The sequence below is a fragment of the Eschrichtius robustus genome, chromosome 13 (assembly GCF_028021215.1).
Source record: "Eschrichtius robustus isolate mEscRob2 chromosome 13, mEscRob2.pri, whole genome shotgun sequence".
Classification (NCBI taxonomy): Eukaryota; Metazoa; Chordata; class Mammalia; order Artiodactyla; family Eschrichtiidae; genus Eschrichtius; species Eschrichtius robustus.
Window position 1 is genome coordinate 44,104,803 of NC_090836.1, and position 22,306 is coordinate 44,127,108.

Consider the following 22,306-nt stretch of genomic DNA (forward strand, 5'->3'; position numbering starts at 1 on the left):
TGAGTTCCCCCAAGCCTGAGAGTCAGCAGTGCTTCAATGCCTCCCACAGGCCCGGAGGACCCTGAGGCCTAGGAGGGGGCCAGAGCCTTGGGCCACCCTCTCCTGGAAAACAAGATGGATGAATCAAAACTGGGGCTAGAAGAGGAGGTGAGGCAAGGGGCAGGTAGGGAAGGAGAGAAGGTGGCTTATGGGGTGGCAGGCTGGAGCTGCCAGGATCCCCCTGCAAGCCCCCGAAGGTCAGAGCCAAGAGGAGGAAAGAGGAGCATTCCTCCCAGCCCCAAATCTTCTTGTTGCATCGCTGCAGAATTTCTCTTTGGTTGTTATTGGGGCCCTCCCACCTGACCTCAAGGGCTCAGCAGCTCCCAGACCCGAGTGGACAGTGCCTTCTTCATGACCCACCTACCCTCCCACCCCGGCGGCAGGGGGGAGGGCATGGAGGGTGGAGGGGCGGAGGGGGAAGAAGGGAAGGAGCTCTAACCCACAGGTGTGGGTGCAGAGGAGGGGAGGGCCAGGCTGCTTGGCCCCATGGAGAGAACAGAGACGCCCAGGAGTGGGATTCATGGGAAATGGGCCTGGGGTTTCATGGCAGGGGTGGGGCTAGGGTTCTTAAGGGCCTGGTGCACCCAAGCCAGGTTTCAGGCTGCGAAACACCTGGGTGGGAGGCAGAGAGCTCAGATCCCAGGCAAGGTGGTGAACCCCAGGATGGCAGGGAGGAGAAAGGAGGGTCCAGTTCTCCTGCCTGATCTCCGCTTGCCATCCGGCCTCCCCGCTTCCCACTTCCCTGCCAGGGAGTTCGTCATGGCAAGAATAGCTTCTAGAAAAGGTGCTTGGGAGCTGGCTGGGCAGCCTGTCCACGTCTGACTGTGACCTGCTGGGAGGGACCCACAGGAAGAGGGAAGGGGCACAGATGTCTGCGCTGATCTCAGAGTTCCGGGCTCAGGTCCCAAACACCCAGGGAGCCTCCTCCCCTCACTTCCTAATACTGTCAGGTCTCCGGGGAGCCCAGGTGATGCAGGAAAGCCAGGGGTCCTCAGCACCCAGCCTCCCCAGGAACTCCAGATACAGAGGGTGCCCAGGCAGTCCCATCAGCCCCTGGTCCGTGGCTGGCCAGGGCTAGGGGAGCAAGGGCACCGCCTCGGTTCAGAGGCAGAGGCAAGGCAAGACTTGAGATGTGAGCTTAGGGCAAGGGTTGGGCAAAGGGTCAAAGGGACCTTGGTCAGAGCCCTCTGTCGGGGGAGGAGACTCAGAGGAGCGAGGAGGTGCAGGCAAAACTGACCCCCGATTCCAGTTTACCCAGTCAGGAAAACCTCTGGCCAGAGGTTGGAAGGGTAGGACTGTGAGATATTGTTATGGAGCCCAGTGACTTTGAATAGCTGGTGACAGTCCTGTCGGATCCCTGGCAACCCACAGAAAAGCAGTCACTGTTTCCAACCCTCCTCTTCTTAGTTCAGGGTCAGGTTTGTCTTCCTTCCCAGCCTAGAGGCTCCAAGCTGCTTTCTTGAGTGTAGCTTATGTTCCTCCTGCTACAGGGGGATGACGTGGGGCTCCTGGGGTCCGGACAGCGGCCTTACTGTGAGACCTCTGACTCCTGCGAGAGGAACTCTTCTGAGGTTTCGGTGATTTTGATCACGGGGTGTTCCCTGTTTTTCTTTTTCCGGGAGGGGGATCTCGAGAGGCCATACTTGGAGGCAGCTACAGAGAACAAAAGGGGTGGGGCAGGGTACGGGCTGGAGGTTTGGGAGCCGTTTAGTATGATGACTTTAGGGCCATGATCCCCCCACTGTCCACCTCCCACCATGGGTTCTTGGGGCAAGCGAGCTCACCAGTTCTAGATCTGGACTGCATACAGCTGATCACAGTGGCTGAGGGCCAGTCCATCCTGGGGGAGGAGGAAATGGTGGGATGTGAAGGGAGCCTGTGGCTTAAGCTCCCCTGGGATTGGGGGCCTGGGGACTGGCATGTGGAGGGCAATTCTTGGCTGTCACTCCCAGCTCTGGGCTGCCCTTTTGTGTGACCCTGGCTAGCCAGCTTGTCCTCTCTGGGCTCTGTCCCCTTTCCCCTGCATGAATGGCTGTCATTTACTGAGCACTAATTTGTGACAGGCATTTGCATGCAGGATCGTATTAATCCTCCCCACCACAGGCGAGCCACGCTTATGATCGGTCCATTTTCCAGATGGGAAAGCTGAGAATTTAATGAACTGGACCGAGGTACCAGTTTGTTTAAGTGGCTGAGCCAGGACATGAATCCAGGCCTGCCAGGCTCATAGAATCATGCCGGGGGCGGGCAGGGGGGTGGAGAGGGCTGGCTTCCTGTGGGGCTGGTCCTCCAGTCCTCCCCGCCTTCCAGCCCCACCCCGCTGGCCCAGCTCCTCACCGGCTCTCCTCGCCCTCCACCAGCTTGCCGTAGGTGGCAATCTCGATGTCTAGGACCAGCTTGGTATTCATCAGCTCCTGGTAATCGCGCAGCTGCCGCGCCATGTCCTTCTTGGCCTGCTGCAGGGCGGCCTCCAGCTGGGCCAGCTTAGCCTTGGCATCCTGGAAGGCCAGCTCACCCTGGTTCTCGGCTGCCTTGATGTTCTCCTCCAGTTTCAGGCACTGCAGCCAGGAGGACAGAGGGAAGGGGTCAGTGAGCAAGGTGGGAGAGAGAGACCGGGCCAGGGCCAGGAGCCCACCTCTGTCCTTGGTGAGGGTGTGCATGGGGAGGGAGGACTCAGCACGGCATTCCTGAGCGTGGCAGTGGGTCGCCTTGCAGCAGGAGGGCATTCAGTTAGACCTAAGGAGACACTTCCCCAAGGCCACCAAAGGGGGAAGTACAACAGGCCCCCAGAGGAGCCTGTCTCAACTGTCCTTAAAGGATGGCACTTCTCTGGCTGGAAGCTGGGGCTTAGGCCTCCCCTCCCTTCTCTCCGTGTAGTTGGTGGGAGGCCTGGAGGGAGGCGGTGGGCTCTGGGTGTATGTGGCGGGGCCCTTTAGCGTTCCAACAGCCCCGGCCAGTTTACAGAGCACTTCTACCTGCAAGGCTCATGTGATCTGCAGAGCCATCTTAGGAGGACAGATGAGGAAACCGCGGCCCAGGGATGCTAAGTGACTTGCCCAGGGTCACTCAGCCAGGGCTTGCTTCGACTCAGCATGTGTGAGTGTGTGTGCGTGTGTGAGAGTGGGCGAGAGTGTGTGTCCCACGCTCCTCCCTGCTCCACCCCCAGGTGGGTACTTCAGACGCTCACGTGGCTCTTGATGGAGAGGATCTGGGATCGCAGCTTCTGGATGCGCGCGTTGAGGTCATTGATCTTGCTGCGGCTTCTCTGGAGGCTGTTCCCAGACTCGGCTGAGCAGGCAGCCCGCTCTTCCAGCTGGAGGCCGTGGAGGAGGCGGCAGTGAGGGGCCACTCACTGTGTCCCCCCAGCACCCTGGCCCCTTGCCCCTTCTTCTTCCTCACCCCGGCGCCACCTCCTCCTCTGGGGCCCACCACTCCCGGCCAGCCTCCCCCTCCTCCCCCCACCACGTCCGTCCGTCTCTGGATGGCCTCTCCTGGCTGCCCTAGACTGAGCCTCACGGGCTATGACCACACCTGGCCTGGCGTTGCCAGGGGCCAAGGCACAGCGCTGGGCTCTCACATTCTCCTTCCTGCCTGTGAACTCACTGCTGTGGGCTCCGTCCCCCCTGTGTTTCCCCATTCCCCTCTCCCAGGGTCTCAGCACGCAGAGCTGCAGGCGGCCTCAGCCATCGCTGCTGCAGCCCGTTCTGCCCGGCTGCATTTCCCCAGCCTGCTCGTGAGCTCCGAACCTGGCTCCGGGAGTACGCCTTGGCCTCTTCCAGGCTGCGAGCCACGACGGCGCCATACTGGGCCATCACCTTCTCCACGATGCCGCTCAGGTCAGTGTGGCAGCGGCTGTCCATGCCCACGGTCACAGACACATCCTTCACTTGGGCTGCCAGGTCCTTCAGCTCCTGGCCGGGCACAGACTTGGGGGCTCAGGGCTGGTAGGGGGGCGCCAGACCCTCAGCCAGACATAGTCCCCACTGTGCCTTCATCCCCCGGGCCGAGGGAGGGCGGGCTCCTCCCTGTCTCCCCGGAGAGATGATCAGAGGATAGATGCCTCCCTGCCCCGCCTCCCCAGCTTGGACTCTTGGGAAGCAGCTCTTGGCCCCCGCTCACCCACCTGTTGGTCTTCCTCTCTGAGAGGGCAGGGAGGGACCCTTGGCTCCAGAGGCCCACCCTACAAGCCTTATTCCTCTTCAGTTTCCCCCTGTCTACACTGTTGTCCACTCCCAGGGTGGACCACCTTTCTCCTCTCCTGGCAGGGGAGGAAAGGGCCCAGGACCTCTGGGCCTGAGGGAATTCTACCATTGGGCAGCTTGGCCTCCCCTACCCCTGCCCTCCCAGGACGGGAGCTCCCCGAGGGCCTGGATGAGCCATTTTCACCTCCAGGCCTCCATATCTGGCAGGGGAATGTCTCTGTTGAATGCATGTTGGGATGGAAGCCCATGAATGATGAGGGCAGGAGTGGACCAGAGGCTGACAATAGTGCATCCCCACTCCCCTGCCAGCGGCCAAGGCAGAGGTGACTTCAGGGTCAACCTGGGGACTCAGTGCCCCTCCCCGTCTAGCTGAGGGGCTTGCCTGGCCACAGCAGGATTTAGCCTCAATATCTTCTCTTCTCTCTGTCCTTTGGGATCCTTCTTTTCCCCACTTCTCTGTCCTCTTCTCTGCCCAGAAAATGCTAGCCTATGTCCTCAGAGACCCCAGAAGCGGTAAAACCTCCCATTTCCCTGGGGGCTCATGATAGACCAGGCTGTGTGTGTGCTAAGGGCTTTCCAGGCATCCTCACATTTCCTCCTCATCAGGTTGGCACGATTGTTAGCCCCAGATTACAGAGAGGAAGGAAACTACAGCACACAGAGTTGATGGAAACAGCTGTGAGTGCAGGGCTGGACTCCAGAGCCTCTGCTGCTCCTGCTAAGCTCACACAGCGGGGTGGACACAGGAGCTGAAGCCCCAGATCTGCTTTCTGTCATGCCCCGCAGCCTGACAGCTTTCTGGCCTGAAGGTTCAGGGGTGTTTAGAAAGGCAGGTGGGGACAGGTGTCTTTGTAGGGGCTGCAAGGTGTCACCTCCAAGGCCCTGGGCTGCTTTCCCTGGAGGTGCTGATCAACAACCTGGGCCTGGGTGGGGCCCGTGTGGGAAGGAGTGAGTGGGTATAAGCAGAGTGTCCGTGGCCAGCATCTTACAGACAGAGTGAGGCAGGTGGCCGGAGAGCCTCGGAGAGGCAGGGAGGGTGGCCGGGCACCCTGGGAGGGGGGGCGGGGCTCAGCCGGGGGAGGGAGGGGGTGGGACAGGGTCGGCATAGTTACTTCTGCTGGTGTTCACAATCCATCCTTGACACTTACTTCAATCATCAAAATTTGGTCAGTGTTCTCATTTTTATGGCATATCTATATAAATATCTATATAAATATAAATATAAATATAAATATAAATATATATATATATATATATATATATATAATTTTAAAAAAAAAAGTTTGTGTTTGATTCAGGATCCAAAGTCCATACACTGTCATTGGTCCATATGTCTCTAAGTCTCTCTTATTTTGTAGATACCATCTCCATCTCTCTCTGTCTCTGTTTATTGATTTTCTTTTTTGTATTGAAAACACCGAGTTGCTTGCCCATAGTCTGAATTTTACCGATTGCCCTGCGTGTTGGTGTTTAACGTGCTCCTGTGGCCCCTGCATTTCCTGAAAAGTGGCAGTTGGATCAGGAGGCCTGCTCAGATCCAGGTTTTGTTTTTGGCTCATGACCGCATTCTGATCTAGGTTCCTGACTTTGGGCCCCCTCCTGACCCTCGTCTGTCTTTATGCTCAGCGAGGCTGTGGCTGAAGCTCTGGCATCTGGACCTGCGGATGCCGCTACTCCTGACCCGCAGCTTGTATCCCTGTGGCTGTGGACCGTGGGGTCCGGCGGCTGCGAGGCCGGCAGAGGAAGACCGCCCCTCCCCTGTCTGCTCGCTGCCCGACCCTGCCCACTAGCACCTCTGGTGGTCAGGATCGCCTCCTGGAAAAGGCAGCTTGGGCAGTGGCAGCACCCTGTCTCCACCCTGGAGCCAGCGGGACTCTGAGCTCAGTGGCCAGCCGCCCTTTAGGGGTTTCCTGATGGAGAGTTTTGGCTGATCTTCAGATGAACTTAACAGAGATCTCGGAGCAGGGCAGCAGGAGGCCCCAACCCATGCCAGAATAAGGTTGACGGTGCCTACGGATTCATGCCCCACCTCTGCTGCCTCGGGTCATTTTTGGAGACTGACATCTCCCAAATGGAACGGACATCCCGGCCGGAGCTTGGCTGTGAACAGTTTCAGAGATGTAGCTTGGGGCTTCCTCAGTCACCATGTTGTGTAAGTTGGTGGACTTGGGGTGTTTCAGACAAAGCTCTCCAGGGACACTTCCAGCCCAGGCCTGGCGTAGCATTTGTTGTGGACCAGGAAAAGGCTAGGGCGCTGTCAGAACACAGGGCACCACTGGGGCAAAAGGATGGGAGAAACATAGCTGATGGGACAGCCTCAGATCCTTTCTGGAAAGAGGCAGCGTAAGCATGAGCACGGTAAACAACAGCAGGAAGTGGAGGGTTTAGAACCTCTGCAGACATGCCGGCCCCTGCCGGGCTGCAGAGGGCATAACAATACCGACTTGTGTGGTGTGGAAGTGCCACCATGGGATGTGCGCCTCCAAGTTGGCAAGAGTTAAGCTGAGGTACAGTTTAGAGCTTCTCTTAGGAGCCAGAGTCTGAGGAGGCTGCCATGTGTATGACCACTCTTGTTGTGGTCCCCCAGGTCAGGGAAGATGGTGACTCTGAGGGGGTACCAGTACTGCTTGGTAAAATGCAGTGTTTAATGGCACTGGGGGACTTCCCTGGCGGTCCAGTGGTTAAGACTCCGCGCTTCCACTGCAGGGGGCACGGTTTCAATCCCTGGTTGGGGAACTAAGATCCTGCATGCCGCATGACGCGGCCAAAAGAAAAGGGAACTGAGCTCTGAGTACCACCACATCTTATTACCTGGGCAACCCTGACCAAGTCTGTAAACTTAGCCGAGCCTCAGTTTTCTCATTTGAAAAATGTGTATAATTATGGAACTGAACACAGCTAACATTTAACAAATACCGTGTGCCAGACACTGTTCTAAGTGTTTTAGGATACATTAGCAAAATAAATCCTCACAACAGGCCGGTGAGCTAGGTGCTATTGTTCTCCCCATTTTACAAATGGGGAAATTGAGGCATAGAGAAATAAAGGAACCTGCTCAAGTTCACATAATCACCGAGCCAGGATTCAAATCGAAGCTGCTCTAAAGTCCATGCTTTCTTAATCATTATCCCTACTTTATAGGGTTATTGGGAAGATTACATCTGGAAAGCACTCAGCCTGGTGCCTGGAATGTAGTAGGTGCTCAATAAGCAACAGCTAAGGAAACTATTGTTGTGATTGGTAACGGTGATGGAGCTGGGAGGAAGTGTCCAGGGCCTGGAGCAACCTCCCGAGGCACCACGAAGGCAGGTGCCAAAGCAGCTTAGTCATGCCAGGCCCTTTTTGCAGGCATCAGAATCCTAGGTGTGCCTGGCTGCAGGGGGTTGTCAGTGGATTCCGTAGCTAATCTCCCTGGAACCAGAGCGTATGGGTGGGGCACGTGGCGTTCTGGCTGGATGCAGCCAGGCCCCAGTGCACTTGGGAGCTGGGCTGTACCCTGGAAGCTGAGGGGGAATGGGGGCCCCAGGGTCCTCTCACAGCCTGTATTCCTGCAGGTGAGGGGCAAGGGGGTTGCCTGGGAGGCTGCAGTGTGTAGATGAGGCCCTGAGCAGCCTATGGCCATTGGCTTCTGGGAAAGGCCTTCCACAACTTACCCTGGGTGCGTGTGTGTGTGGTGTGTGTGTGTTTTGGGGAGAGGGGAGGGCTCTTTCCTGGGAGCCTGGGGTGGGCCTATATAGCCGTGCTTTTCTGGTGTCTGCTCCAAAGTTGAAACCAGAGAGTCTGGCCTCACCTGGAGCTACTCACATCCCGCCCTGTTTTCCTTCTACCTGAGGTGGCCATGGCTGGCACCTTCCTGTGCTTGGACCTGCTCTGTCTGATGTGGTAGCCACTAGTTCTATGTGGTCACGAAATGTGGCCAGTCAAAACTGAGATGAGCTGGAGGTGTAAAATACCAGATTTAGAAGATTTAGAATGGGAAAAAGAATGTGAAATAGCCCATTCATTTTTTATATGGATTACATGTTGAATAATCATATTTTGGATATATTGGGCTAAATAGAATACATTAAAAATATTTTTTTCCTGTTTCTTTGCTTTTTAAAACAATGTGGCTACTAGAAAACTTACAACTACCTATGTGGCTTGCATAATATTTCTACTAGGCAGCGCCAGCTTAGAGACCCACTGGTGTGGGGAATCTTTTTAGCAGTAGGTCAGCGTTGCCTTCTCAGCCTACAGAGGTGTGTGGAGAGAAACTCAAACCTCATGGCCCGATATCAACTTGCCACCTCGCTGCCTCCCAAAGCAATAATAACTGCTGTTATTATATATATTATATATAATATATAATAATAAAAAATATATTATTTCATATATATTATAAATATATTAAATATATTATGTTATAATATAATATATAATATGATAGTATTTATAATATAACATAAGTAATACTAAATGCACTCCTGCGTTCACTGTGGCCCTTTCTCCACTGCAGTCCTCCAGCAGCACAAGCCATACCTTTACCCCGCCTGTAGCACCCACGCTGGTCCCTACCAAGGGCTGCCCATCATGCTTAGAATAAGGCCCACAGCCCATCCTGGGCCCCAGACCCTGCATGAGCTGGCCCTTGCCCGCTCTGCCTTCGCCACAGCTGCTGCTTTCTCTCCCTCCCAGGATCAAATCATTCCTGCCTCAGGCGCTTCACACAGCTCTTCCTTTGGCGGAAGCCTCCTCAAATCTCTGCTGAGCTGGATCTTCCTCATTTGGGCCTTCACACGCTTGGGCCTCCTCTGAGACGCACCCCCGTCAACGCTCGGGTTCAGGGGCGGAAGCTTCCCTGCCCTCCTGCAGTAAGGCATCACCCTGTTTCTTTGCATACCAGCAACTTTTCACCCTCCAAAATGATCTTGTCCAGATAGGTGCTTATTAGCCTGTCGCCTCTTAGCTAAGTTGTGCCCTCCTGAGAGCAGGGAACTTGCCCGCCTGGCTCACTGCTGTGATGTCAGTGCCTGGCATCTAGCAGGTATGCCATAAACATTTGTTTAGTGAATGAACGGATTTATCCCGTCACAGCCCGACAAGCCTGCTACTATCACTCTCCCCATTTTAGAGATGAGGAAAGTGAGGCACAGAGGGGAGAAATAACTTGCTCTGAGTCACAGAAATGGTAAAAAAAAAAAAAAAAAAAAAAGTAGAGTCAGGATTGGGGCCCAAGGGCTGCAGAGTCCGAATGGAGTTCACAGTCTGGCTATTGGGGCGGGGGCCCAGAAGTTTGGCGGGTGTGCCTCCAGCAATGCTCAGATAGATGGCTGGCTATGCCTGACCTTCCTCAGCTACATCTCTACCCCTGTAGGGCCTCCACCTGGCCCTGGGCTCGCGGAGGTGTGGGCGAGCAGGACGGACCAGAGGCTGAAACGTTGGTCCTGCTGACGTCTGCCGGGGCGGCAGCAGGCCTGGTGAGTGTGGGCAGCGGAAACCCTCACCCGCTCCCCACGCCACTCGGTGGGCATTGGAGCCGTCTGCCTGCGAGGGCTGCCTCCCTGCTGTTGGCGAGGGTTGGGGTGTCCTCTCAGTTCTGCCACCTCCCATGGCTGCAGGCAGGTCTGAGGCCCACGGAAGCCCCTCTGGGGGCTGAGCCGCCGGAGAGTACTGAGGCCCACGTGCAGCCACGAGGCCCAGTCTCCGTCTCCACAGGGCGAGGCCCTGAAGCCATGGTCAGCAGCCCTAGGGCCATTTGAGCAGACCTTTCTGATTGCGGTGGTGGCTTTGACCCCTGCTCTGCCCTGGGCTGCATTGCCATAGCTTGGCACCAGCGGTTTGCAGCACACAGGCCGCTGCGCCCGGTCATCCCCAACTAGGGTCCTGCCTGCTTGTAGATGAACTGAAGCATCGCCCCATCAGCCTCCTCACCCCTGAGACGGGGGATGTAGAGAGGAGCACACACGTCCCAAAGAATGCCCGGGAGGCAGAGTGGCGCCGAGGGGCGGAGTCCAGTGGCAGGGCTCATCTGCTGGCGGCACTGGCAGTGGGACAGGCCTTGCTGGGCCGCTGTCCCCCCAGGCTCAGCTGAGGACAAGTGAGAACGTGTCTGGAGGCTCCTCTGTCTACATTTACTGGGTCTTTTTTTTTGGCTGCACCACGCAGCATGTGGGATCTTAGTTCCCCAGGGATCGAACCCATGCCCCTTGCAGTGGAAGTGCAGAGTCTTAACCACTGGACTGCCAGGGAAGTCCCTACTGCGTCATTTTTGTCTGGGAACCAGAGAATCTGACTATAGGTCTTTCCTGCGTGACCCCAAAGTGGAGGAGGGTGCAGTGAAGGCCTATCAGAGCTAGAACTGTGGGTGTCTGCAAGTTAGGCTACGGGGATGAGAGAGAGGTTAGTTCAATTAGAAAGGTTGTTCAAGGCCTCCTGGTTCCCTGCTCTGAGGCCACCTCCTGACCCTTGATGTACCTGGTCCCCTGCATGCCCTCAGCACTCCAGCACACATGAAGGCAGGGCTCTCCCTGAGAGAGGCTTTGTGGGAACCTGCCACACTCCATGAAATGAGTGACGAGGGGACATGTTGGATTATTGACGGCGGCATGCAAGGGGTTTAGGAAATTGTTACATCTGTGGCTGGCAACAGTGAGTGCCTGCTGAAGTTTCCACGACCCACTGGACACCTTTGCCTCCCCTGCATCCCTTACCCACGCCTCAGCGGGACCCTGGCCCCATCTTCTCACCTGCTCGTAGATGCTTTTCATCATTACCGCAAAGCTCTTCAGGCCTTTTAACTTGGTCTCTAGTTGTGTCTGTCGAAGACGCTCTGCATTCAGGTCCTGGGGGTGGGAGCAGCAGTGAATGACGGGAGAGGGAATGGAGGGGTCCCAGGGCAGGGGTGGGGTAGGGGGGACTTTGCTTCCTGGGTGAGATGGGGGTGATTCCCAGAGGGGACGTGGCTCAGAGCCTGGCAGAAGGAGCAGGGTGGGGACAGGTTCCTGTCTCTCTGCCTGTGGTCCTGGGACTCAGCCTCTGGAGGCTTTGCTTGGGGATCCTGAGCAAAAGAGGGCAGAGTGTCCATGAGGAAGGAGCCCCCGGGGCAGGCTGGGGAGGCTACCTTCTTCAGCTGCGCAGCGGTGAACTCCATGTCCGTGCGCTTGGAGACCTCGTCCTCATACCTGGGAGGTGGGGAGGGAGGGAAGGGGGAGGCAGGGAGAGACGGAGAGAGAGAGGGGCTGCTCAGCTGGATGTGGTGGGACTTGGTGAGGGTTTGTTTAACCCTCCTTGGGTGGGGCTCAGGGCCTCTGTAGTTCCATTTGGTGCCTTGTGCCAGTTAGGAAAACGTGGTCCCTTTCTTCAGGTGGATGCAGCCCCTCTCCTCCACGATACCCTAGTGTTGGCTCTGGGGAAGCAGGCATCCCCCTCTCCAGGCTCTCTCCTTCCTGATGATCAGCCATTCCTCTCCCAGTGGCATCTGCCCCTTTCCTGGCTCTGCTTCACATTCACCTCCTCCAGGAAGCCTCTCCTGATTGTGCAGCCCTTTCACCCTGACGTTTTGTTCCCTCATCTTTTTCCCATCTCCTCCCCGGAGAGTCTCAGTTTCAAACAAGCTGTGCCTTTGCTTGAGTCTGCTCTGAGCATCTTGCTCACACGTTATCCTCTCCTAACTCTACCTGCCCCTGCAGCCCCACCCTTATCCCCACTGATTTGCTAGACAGTAGGACACCATGCCATCTTCCCCGCAGCGGGAGGATGGGAAGGGCATGGGCTTTGCAGTCAGATGGGTCCCTGGTGTGTTTGGGGGCAGGTGACTCCACCCCCTCGCTTGTCTATCGGGGTGTGGACGTGTGCCTGTGCATGGGTGCATGCGTGTGTGCATGGGGGCTGAAGTCCACCAGCGTTCCACAAAGGTGGGTTCCCTCTCTCCTCAGATGTGCCTCTTCCTTGCTCGAGTCCACCTCGTATTCAGAACAAGGACACTGTTGGATGGGGAGACAGGCTCCCTGGATCCTTGACCTTACTTTCTTGGCCCCCGGGGTTGGTGTCGGCCAGCTGCACGCTTCCCACCTGCAGCCCTGCCTGCCCCAGCAGACGTGGGGATTCTGTGGCTTCCTGTTTTCTCCCCTCCTCTCCAGGGAATGCCTGCATCACTGGCAGCTCTAATTACAGCCACCCGCCTGCCCCAGTCCCTGACCTCACAGATGAGGCAGTGTCACCCATCGCCCATGTCAACTAGCTGGACCTGCCATCCCCTAGGCCTTCTTTTCCCCCAGACTCCCTGAGGGACTCAGAGGAGTAGGCCCCAGGGGGTGAGAGCCCACGGGGCACTTGGGTCTCTGGAACTCAGTGTGCTGAGGGCCTGCGCTCTCCCCGGTCACTGCCTCGGCTTCCGAGAGTTTGGAGGGACTCTGAGAGTACGGGTCATGGGGGCAGGGTGGTGGGGAGGGCCAGGGAGACTGGTCTGCAATCTGGGGCCTGCCAGGGCAAACAAAATGCCCAAGAAGCTTTACTTGCACCCCCTCCCGTGACCCTCAGAGCTCCCAGCCAGGGATGTCCTGTTGGTCCCATTTCACAGATGAGGAAATGGAGGCACAGAGAGGGGCTTGGAGGCTCGTGTAGTGTGCTGGTTAAGCGTGGGGCTCCAGAGCCAGACTGTTTGGGTTCAATTCCTGGCTGTCTTGTTAACTAGCTGTGTGACCTTGGATAGGCTACTTCTGTGTGCCTTTGTCATGATAATGTTGATGTCGTGAGTATTAAATAAGTTTAATGCATAAAGTGTTTACAACGCTGCGTGGCATCCACTAAAGCTACTGCTATTATTATTACCCAAGCTCCCTCCTCTCCAACACCAGGCCCCGGCCCTCAGCCCCTCTGTCTCAGCATTTCCAGAAAGAAACCACGGGAATCCTCATTGCAGGCGAGGGAGGGGGCAGTTCTCTGCACATCGTTCACAAATCTGACTTGAAGAGGCTTCTCTCTGGAATCTGGGGGCCTCCTGAGCTGGGGACAGGAGTCTGGGGAGCCCCAAGCCGAGCAGCTCCCATTGACTGGCCCTCCCCACGCGCACCCTGTGTCCAGCCTCTCCCCTTCCCCCCCTTCTCTGGATAGCAGAGCTCTGCCCGCCTGGGTGCAGGACCTTGGGGAGAACTGTCCAGTGGGGAGCCCTCCTAGGTGCCAAACCTCCTTTTTACCCCTCACTGCCCTTCCCAGCCTTCTGTGCAGCCTTCCAGCCCCCTTCTCATTGACTCCACTGCATTTCAATTCCAGTTCACCCCCTCAAACAGATGCTCTTGTGCAGCAGACAGCTTACACAATCGTACGCGACATTCCTGAGTCACTTGCTGTGTGGCCTTGGGCAAGTTGCTTTCCCTTGCTGGGCCTCTGCTTCATCCTTAGTAAATAGAGGGGTTAGCTAGCTGACCCTTGGGGTCCCTGCTACATCAAAGCTTTTGGAAGTCTCCATTCCTCTAGAGGCTTACGTGATGCCATGTCCCCCCATTCACCACCAATCCCCTGCCAGTCTGTCAGCCACCGGCTCCCAAAACCATTCTTAGCCCTTTTCAGCTCGTCACACCCATACCCCCCCCACCCCCACCCCCCCCCAAACTTGTTTATTTCTAGGAGTGAAGCTGATCTCATCGGCCTTGTAGAGTCAAGGCACACCCCTCCCTGTCAGGGCTTGGCCTGGCGTCTCCTGGCTCCTGGGGGCCCCAGGCTTTGCACAGCCAGGCTTCAGCTTCTATGGCTCTGGCCCGCAGACCCAGAAACCCTCCAGCCTTACCTCCCCCAACTCAGGAGTGTTCCCTACCCAGAGAGGTGAAGAGAGGCCCTGAGCCTAAACAGTAAAATCAGGCAGCGGATGCAAACCAGGCAGCAGGCCAAATGAGGGGGGCTGAGCCAGATTAAGACAACAAGTAGTGTTTGTGCAGAACTTCCAGTTGCAAAGCGCCTCTGTGGACGTGACCTGGTGGCTCTCACGGGAGCAGCTTCATCCGGGAGCTTGTGAGGTTAGGGATGGGACTTCGTATGCGTGGCTATGTGACTGAGGACAAGCCCCCGCCCTCTCTGGGCCTCTGTTTCCTTCCCCATAAAAGGAGGGTCCAAGTTGCCATCCAGCTCTGCCATTCTCTGCTCCTTTGAGGGCCAAAGACCTGCTAGGTATCAGTGAAATGAATCGTGCGTGGGCTCCGGTGCACCAATACGATTTGCCTCGTCCCCGTCAGAATGGGCAATCAGATTCCCTGTGTGTTTCCCTAGGACCTGGGAGGGCAGGGCTCGGGGGAGAGGTGGCCCCCGGGTCAGAAAGGGGCCCAGCCTCGAGGACCAGCCCAGACCAGGGCTGCAGATCATGCCAGTTGGCTGGGAAGTTCCAGCCAGATCCACAGATAAGGAAACTGAGGTCCCCAGAGAGGGGAGAGCTCCCTGTGGGACCCTCCCCTCTGAATGTGGTCTGAGCAGGGGAGGCCACGCGGAGAGGCGGTGGGCAAAAGCTGAGCCAGGTCCCTGGACTCCTGACAGGCTGCCTCCACCCTCTGACTCTGGAGGCTTTGGGCCTCGCCTCAGATCATTGGCCTGGGGTCTGGCCCAAGCCCTGCCGGAGGAGGGTGTGGGTTCAACCGCACCCTGTCCTCTCCTCACCCTGGCCGGGGGCCTCCTTGCAAGGAGACCGGCCTCTCTGCTCTGCCCAGCCTCCTTGTCCTTGAAGCCGTGGCCATTGTCTGGTCAGAAAGGGTCACCTCTCCTCTGAGCTACCAGAGTAACTGGTCTGCCTTTCTAGACTGGCTGATTCAGCTCAGCAAGCCCGAGTCAAGGACCGCTGTGTGCTGGGCACTCAGCCCTTCAGGGGTCAGAAGAGTGGCCGTTTATCAGCCCCAGGCACCACGCTGAACTCTCGGCTTCCTCCTCACACCAGCCCTGGCTTGGCATCAGCCATCACCGTTCCCACTCCACGCGGGAGAAGACTGGGGTTCACGTGTGAGGCAACTTGCCCGAGGTCACAGAGCTAATGAGGGGTGTGGGCAGGGAGTAACCCCCTTCCACAGGACATAGTCATGCTCAAGCCTGGGCCCTTAACCACTGGGCCGTACTGTTGCCAGCTGCTTGTCCCCCTGTCTGTGTGTCCCATTAAGTTATAAAAGCATCCTGCAGGCTGGGGCTGTTTTCCTCATCTCTCTCTAGACCCCAAGTCCACCACTGAGGTCAGGCACGCATTACCTCTAGGGGATTGTTTCCTTGTGCAAGCAAACCCCATCATTTCTGCTCCCTGCCTGCACCCGCCCCCTTCTCTTGCCAGTCCAAGAGAGATCAAAATCCCAAGCTACATTCAAAGCAGGAGCCCATCTGTTGCTCTAGCTGGTGACACAACTTCCCGTTGCCAGAGGGTCATGTGGCCGAGAGCCAGTGTGTTTATGGGCACAAGAGGAGGGTATGGGGATGCCAGCTGTGACAGTGCCCAGGGGCCAGCAAGCACAGGGCCTGGCTGTCAGCCAGCATGAGACTGGCTTCGTCGTAAGGGTCACTATTTGGGGGGTAACTGTAGCTTCACTGTCATATCCTCCCAATATTTAGAGAACCGCTAGCACATTGCAGGTCTTCAATAAGTAAGTGTGGACTAAAGAATTGTTTTTTAAAGGAGTTTCCTCTTTTTCTGGCCTGGGCTCCCAGACCTTGCCCCTGAGTGCAGCTTGATCCCCAGCCTCAGTCCCGCCCACATCCCCCATAGGGCGCCCCCTACCTGATCTGAAACTTCTGCACCATCGCAAGCTCCTGAAGCAGTTTGGCCTCAAGCTGGCCCCCCTCCTGGTTCACTTTGCGCAGTTCCTCCTGCAGTCGGCCCTGGTACTCCTCGTAGAGGTGTCCAAGGTCACAGGCTGCCGAGTCCCGGCTCCGCAGGAAGCGCCAGTGGGTCTCCAGCAGCTGGTTGCGCTGCTCCAGGGCTTGCACCTGGGAGGGAGGAAGGGCTGTTGTGAGAGGGCCAGGTGCGGCCCAGCCAGCTCACCCCCCCTTCCGGGGGCCTCCATGGGAAGTGGCAGCGCATCTGCTCGGAGCACACCTACCGGGGGCCCTCACTCAGAGCCTTCAGGTGGCATCTCCAATTACCGATTTTTCAAACGGCAGATGGTGAGATAAAAGGATGGAATCTGAGAATCCCAGGGAGGTGGGGACAATTAGCCAAGGTTTCCTACGGGAGGGGCAGGGCCAAGGAGATGAGGGAAGGGGGACTAAGCTGTGAACGTGCCCACATGTGACAGGCTCTCCAGGCCTGCCTGGGACTTGGGTGGGAGACCCCAGGGAACGTGGGGTGTCAGAGGCTGGACGTCTTTAACGCATTAAATCCCCAAACAACCCGACGGGGTAGGTATTATTTTCAGCTGCGCTTTACAGACAATGAAACAGGGTACAGGGAGGTGAAATAACTTGCCCAAGTTCACACAGTTAGCAAGCAGCAGGGCCAGGTGCGGAATCCAGGCAGTTTGGGCTTAGAATGTTTGAACCGCTGCAGCATAGGCCTCCGGTCGGCCGCAAGGTCTCTGCAGGCCCTGGGACCCAGCTGCCCTTGCCGGGCGGGCTTCTGCCTCTAGTTAGGGCTGGTCTTGCCTTGAGGACAAAGACTGGGAGGGCTCTGGGCCCAGGGCTCCTTTCAAACTCTGCGTCCTTCACACTCTCCTGCTCAGACTTCTGCAGGGGCTCGTACAGCTCCCACCCCAGCCACTGGCAGATCGGCAGGGTCCCTCCTGAGTCCTCTGCTTCCCTCCACCCAGTTCAGCCCAGCGCAGCCTGGGAGCTCCCCCTGCCTCTTCCCCACCCCGCCTGTCCTCTCCAGGCCCAGCCTTTCTCGGGCACTCACTCTCCTTCCCACCATCCCAGCCCCTCCCCCATGTGCTCCCAGCCGCCTCCCCTCTTCCCTCCAGTATTGGGCCCTCCTCGGTTTATCTGCTCCTCGTTTGTCCTGATCTACCATGTTCCCTATCAGACTGGGAGCCATCTGCTTGCCTCTTGGGGTCCCTAGCCCGTCAGAGCCCGGGACGCGGGTAAGCCACCGAGGCAAGACGGGGTGGCTGGGGCTAGGCTCCTGGACAGTGCAGGCTGTTGTTGTCGTGAGGATGTTGTGACAACGAGCCTGGTGAGGTTCCCTATGACCACAGGCAAGTAGCTGGACCTCCTCCCGTCCACGGCTGGCATCAGCTCCCAGAATCACATCCTGAAAGAGCCAGAACCACAGCCAGGAGCCTTTTGGATCAGCTGGTCTATACCCTTCATATACAGAGGAGGAGATAGGGACCCAGGGCAGTCAGGTCATTTGTCCAGGGTGACACAGCAACTCGGTGGCCAAGCTTCACAGACAGGCCCATCTGATGGCAGCTGTCTGCTCTGGACATTCGTGGTCCTGTTCCTCCTGAATTTGGGTGCCACGTGGGCTCGCCTCTCTCTCTGTCCTACCCACATTCCCAGGTTTCCCTGAGATACTCTGATGCTCTGGGGAAGGCCCCTTTGACCCTTGCAGCAGACAACACCAGCGGGAACACTGGACAATGGCATTTGCGGGCTGTCATTCCCCTCCTTAACTCCCACTGGTACCGGCAAATTCTGCTTGAAGCTGACTTTAAGCCTACAGTTTGCCGTCATCGCAATCAAACAGGTTCAGTAGGGATGCGGTCAAGAGAGTTTCTGTCCTACTTGTGTGTGTGAGGGATTGCTGGGTGGGGGTGAGGGCAGGTTTCTGCTCACTCCACCTTCCCTGTGTTTTGACAAGTAAGAGCCCCATGTTTATACTGGGGGTGGGGTGAGAGGAGAGATGTGAGACTCCTTCCTCCACCCATAAGCAACCAAAAAACCCTTTAGACCAGGAAGCCCTTCCCTTAGTCTAACCTCGATCCCCTATGCTTTAGTACCTGCCTGCTGGGAGATGGTGTGCACTTGGCCAGCCAGTTCAAGGGCACTTTTGCCTCTGGGGGATCCAAGGAAGCCCCCTCCCCCTGCTGCCCTTGGGGGAGTTGCTTGTTGTCTCAGTGGGTGGCGATGGAAACTCATCCCCCACCCAGAACCTTCCCTGAAGAAGGGCTCCTCCCTCTCAGAACAAAGGCCTAGGGAGGGCAGGAAATCCTGGCACCCTGTGAGGTGCCGGATTAACTGCTTCCAACTTGTCAAGGCTGCCAAGCGCTCCCCTCTCATTCCCCTTCCTCCCTGTCCTGGCTGACCCCTGCCCTTAGATCGTAGGTGGCAGCTTTAGGAGGAGCCTCAGAGAGCAAGCCTCTGGTCTACCTGCTTCCCATTTTACAGATGAAGAAACTGAGGCTCAGAAGCACAGAACTCACTGTGACCCAACTCCAGGGTCCTGGGCCGCCCCACTGAAAAGCAGGCCCAGACGAGGGTGGGGAGAGATGTGCTTCTTGTGGAGGGAGCTGAGCAGCCTGGGATGGGCTGGGGCCCCCTCTGAGGAGGGGGGCTGACCGCCTGGGAGGCTTCACGTCCCCAGCCCATGGCCCACAGTCCAGGCAGGTGAGCGTCCGGAGCGATGCCTCTGGCACTTGCAGGTCCTATTCCTCAGGTGGAGGTGGTGTCACATCCTCTGCCTTCAGCCAGAGCTTGGCTTTGCCTAAGGAGCCTCAGGGTCTCTTCGTCAGGAAGGGCTGGTTTGTGCCTTCCCGCGTGCAGGTGCCGGGTGGCTCTGGTGACTTCCAGAGGCCACACAGACCAAGGGAAGACACTGTGCCCAACTCTCTGTCCCCAGGCATTTTACCACCCCTCTGGGATTCCCTCCCTATAGCCTCCTTGGGCGCCGCTGGTAGTCCTTCCTCTTGTCCCACCTCCATCCCCTCTGGTGTCTGCATGTGAAGGCGAGAGGGCCCAGCCGGCGGCCTCTGCTGGCTGTTGGCATTGCCCCCTCCCTTCCTCCCTCGGCCTCCTCTCCTGCTGCTGCTTCTCCTCATCCCCCTCCTTCACGGCTGCAGCTGTACCAGTCCCTCCACTGGCATGAGCTCAGGGCTACCCTCAGAGCAGGAGCAGAGCAGGCAGGTGGCGTCTGAAGCACAGAGAGGGTAAGTGCCTTGCCCAAGGAAACACAGCCTGCAAGTGGAAGAATTAGCTTTGCTCCAGGGCCCCTCGGTGGACTCCTGGGGTTCTCCCCGCCAACCCTCTCCCTCTTCCTCCTCCTCCTCAGTGCTCTCTGATTTCTCTCGGTGCCTCAGAGGGCCCAGAAGGGGATGCGGAGCTGGAGGGTGGCCCTGCCTGTCTCTTCACTTTGCCTAGAGCCCACCCCTCCACTGGTGATGGCATCTCACCCCCCGGCTCATGCATCTCTTTCCAGCCCCATGCTGCACCCCTACCCACGAAGCTCCTCCACCCCTCCCTCCATCAGGGCCCTTCCCTCCCTCTTCCCAGGCTCCCTCCTGCCTGGAAGGGACTAAATGGGTTCAAGAGTTCCCTGGGCTGGGCCCATTTATGGTATTTTTAATATAACAAACAGAATACATCTGGTACCTGGTAAGGACTTTATAAATGCTTTTCAAAAATGATCCCGTTTGACAAGCCCATTACACCGACGTGTACTGAGGCACAGAGAGGTTAAATAATTTGCCTGAGATTACACAGCCGGTCAGAGGTGAAGCCAGGATTCAAACCCAGCAACGCGACTCCAGGTTTCACATTCTTAACCTCTGCTTGCTTCCACTTGGGCCCTCACGGTCTTTACAAGGAGAGATTTGAGCTAATAACAGACCTTCTCCATAGAGTTGGTGGATCAGCTGAGACTCCTTGCGCAGAGCCCCAGCGATCAGCTTCCCCAAGGGGCTGGCACCCCGGCTGCCTGCGTCCCACCCTGAAGAGCACCATCCTCAAGGCCAAGGCTTGAATTGCGGGTTGGGAAGCTCCAGTTCTTCTGAAGATCTCAGAGGGCATCGCCCTGGCCCTGGGAACAGAACCCAGACCCCTCGGGCCCCTCCCTGTGCCTACACACCCCTTCTGTCCCCATGGCGGAGAGGCACAGGGTGATATCAGCGCTGGCGTTCAGGGAGAAAGCCACCCATCCGCGCTGAATTACATAGCTCATGAAGCATTCCTTTTAAGGGATTAAGCTGTATTTGGAGAGGAGGTGGCTCTGCAGGGACCTGCCTTCCCAGGGCAGCGGGCTCTTCTCCTAGGATGGTTGTCCTCCAGTTGTCACTTCCCCTCCACACCCCTACCCCAGGCACCCCAGGTGTGGGCGCAGGAATGCTGGTCTGGACACATGAATGCGGGAGAGGGGGCCGGGGAGAAATGACTCCCACCTCAGAGGCTACTGGCTTCGTGTCTCACAGACCTGAGTTCAAGTCCAGACCGTACCCTTGCTGGTTGTGTGACCGTGGGCAAGGCACTTCACCCCTGGGCTACTCCGTCTCCCCATCTACACAGTCGGGGAACTAGCCACTGTGGAGTGCTGGGTGGTGTGGGCAGAGCACAAGCCGGTGCTCCAGATGTTACTTTCTTCCCTCTTCCCCTCTCTGTGAGTGCCCACCTAGTGGAAGTACAGAGGGACACAGAGGCTGGGAGAGCAAGGGGAAGAGAAGGACCCAGCCAGGGGCAGAAGGATGGGGGGGGCGGTGGGGGCAAGAAAGTTGAGTTTTCCTTATCTGTAAAATGGGCGTGAAAATGACTTCTTTCCTAAGGTTGAGGGAAATTGAGATAAATATGTAAAGTACCCAGCACAGTTCCTGGCACATGGTAAGCTGTTAATGATCAGTAGCTGTTACTATCTGACTACTATTCTCAGGCAGGGCGGGAGGGAGCAGAGCTTCGAGGGCTGGTGAGGGGCGGTTCTTGGAGGAGGTGAGTGAGGAGAGGGTTTTGGAGGTGGACAGGACTTCCTCGGAGCCCTTGAAGCCCTTGCCCTGGGCCGGAGATGGACACCAGTGCCCAGACCAGCGTGCTGGCCATGGCAGTGGGGTCCAGGAAGTGGGGTGCCAGGGACTCAATCCCTCTACTCAGGTGGGTGCAGGGAGGACTGGCTCGCCACCTGTTTCTGACTTGCAGCATCCATCCCTCGCATTCCTATCTCCTGACGAGCCAGGGCTGCATCCCCATTCTGCAGCCTCCTTCTGGCCGCCCCACACGCCCCACCCCCCCAGCCCTTGCCGGTGTTTCTGACCCTGGAAAGCTGAACAGAGCCAGCAGCGTGGACAGGAAGGTGGGCCCTGTCCATCTACCTTGGAGTCAGACTGCAGCCCGTGGCCCCATCAGCCATTCCTACGAGGGGGCATCCTCTTGGTCATACTCAGAGCCCCTCCCTAGTCCACGCCTGAGAGGGAGGGTGACCCCAGGCCATGCAGCACATTATTAGCCTGACACCCCTCAGAGGCCATTCTGGGGTCCCTTTCTCCCCCATGTCAGGATGGCGCAGGGACTTCCCTCCCCATCTCTCCGCTCAGAGCTAGCCTGCGGAGTTAGCAGTGCCGGCTTCCCATTGGCTGGGGGCGGGCGTGAGACGTGATGCTTGGGAAATACAGAGCTCAGCCACCTGCCCAGGGCTTAGTTTTGAGAGAGCCCCTCCACACCTATTGCTCACCTTGCCAATCAGGGAGGCAAATTTATCATTGAGGACCTTCATTTCCTCCTTCTTCTGGCTCTCCTGCTGCTGGATAGCTGGGTCCACCTTGAGGTCCAGAGGTACCAGCAGGCTGGGGTTCACGGTCACCTTGGGGATGGTGCTAGCTGTCAGGCAGCCTGTGAGGCTGCCGGAGCTGAAGCCCGGCTCGGGGGCCCTGTAATTGCTCCATCCGGAGGTCCCAGGCCAGGGACTGCTCGCCTGGGTCACCTCACAGCTGTTGAGGTTGCCGAAGCCGACAATGCAGCAGCGGCAGGCCATTGCAGCCCCCGGGACCCAGAGCGGGCAGGGCGCAGGGATGGGCGAGCGAGCCTTTGAGGGGTGGTGGCAGCTGGCTCCGGTCGCAGGCAGGGCAGGCTGGGGACTGAGGGGCAGACACCTGTCGCACAGGGCTCATTAGCTCCACGAAGGCGTGACGCCTCCCAGCCCGACCAACCTGTTAGATGATGTGGTTCCTGCCCCTCCCCCGGCACCATGTACCCATCTCCTCCCGGGGCAGGGA

At 57.6% G+C, this 22,306-nt stretch overlaps 1 protein-coding gene across 2 annotated transcripts; it reads right to left on the bottom strand.

Moving 5' to 3' along the window:
* Nucleotides 1-1,567: 1,567 nt before the first annotated feature.
* KRT80 (keratin 80) lies at nt 1,568-22,065 on the bottom strand. 2 transcript variants are annotated; one of them, XM_068560462.1, is made up of 9 exons: nt 21,766-22,065; nt 15,961-16,169; nt 11,344-11,404; nt 10,970-11,065; nt 3,786-3,950; nt 3,227-3,352; nt 2,377-2,597; nt 1,824-1,879; nt 1,568-1,692 (listed from the first exon to the last, which is right to left on the bottom strand). In XM_068560462.1, the coding sequence occupies exons 1-9, from the start codon at nt 22,063-22,065 to the stop codon at nt 1,568-1,570; spliced, it is 1,359 nt and encodes a 452-aa protein (XP_068416563.1). The 2 variants fall into 2 exon arrangements, with proteins under 2 accessions (XP_068416563.1, XP_068416564.1); XM_068560463.1 differs by lacking the exon at nt 1,568-1,692 and adding an exon at nt 1,693-1,727.
* Between the last annotated feature and the right edge of the window lie 241 nt (nt 22,066-22,306).

Bases quoted from the DNA above. Each gene is read 5' to 3' on its own strand.
- KRT80 (XM_068560462.1), bottom strand. From the start codon at position 22,065: ATGGCCTGCCGCTGCTGCATTGTCGGCTTCGGCAACCTCAACAGCTGT. The intron at 3,951-10,969 runs GTGAGAAGATGG...GTGCCCGGCCAG, and splicing joins TGAAAAGCATCTACGAGCAG to GAGCTGAAGGACCTGGCAGC. The intron at 2,598-3,226 runs GTGAGCGTCTGA...TCCTGGCTGCAG, and splicing joins TCCTCTCCATCAAGAGCCAC to TGCCTGAAACTGGAGGAGAA.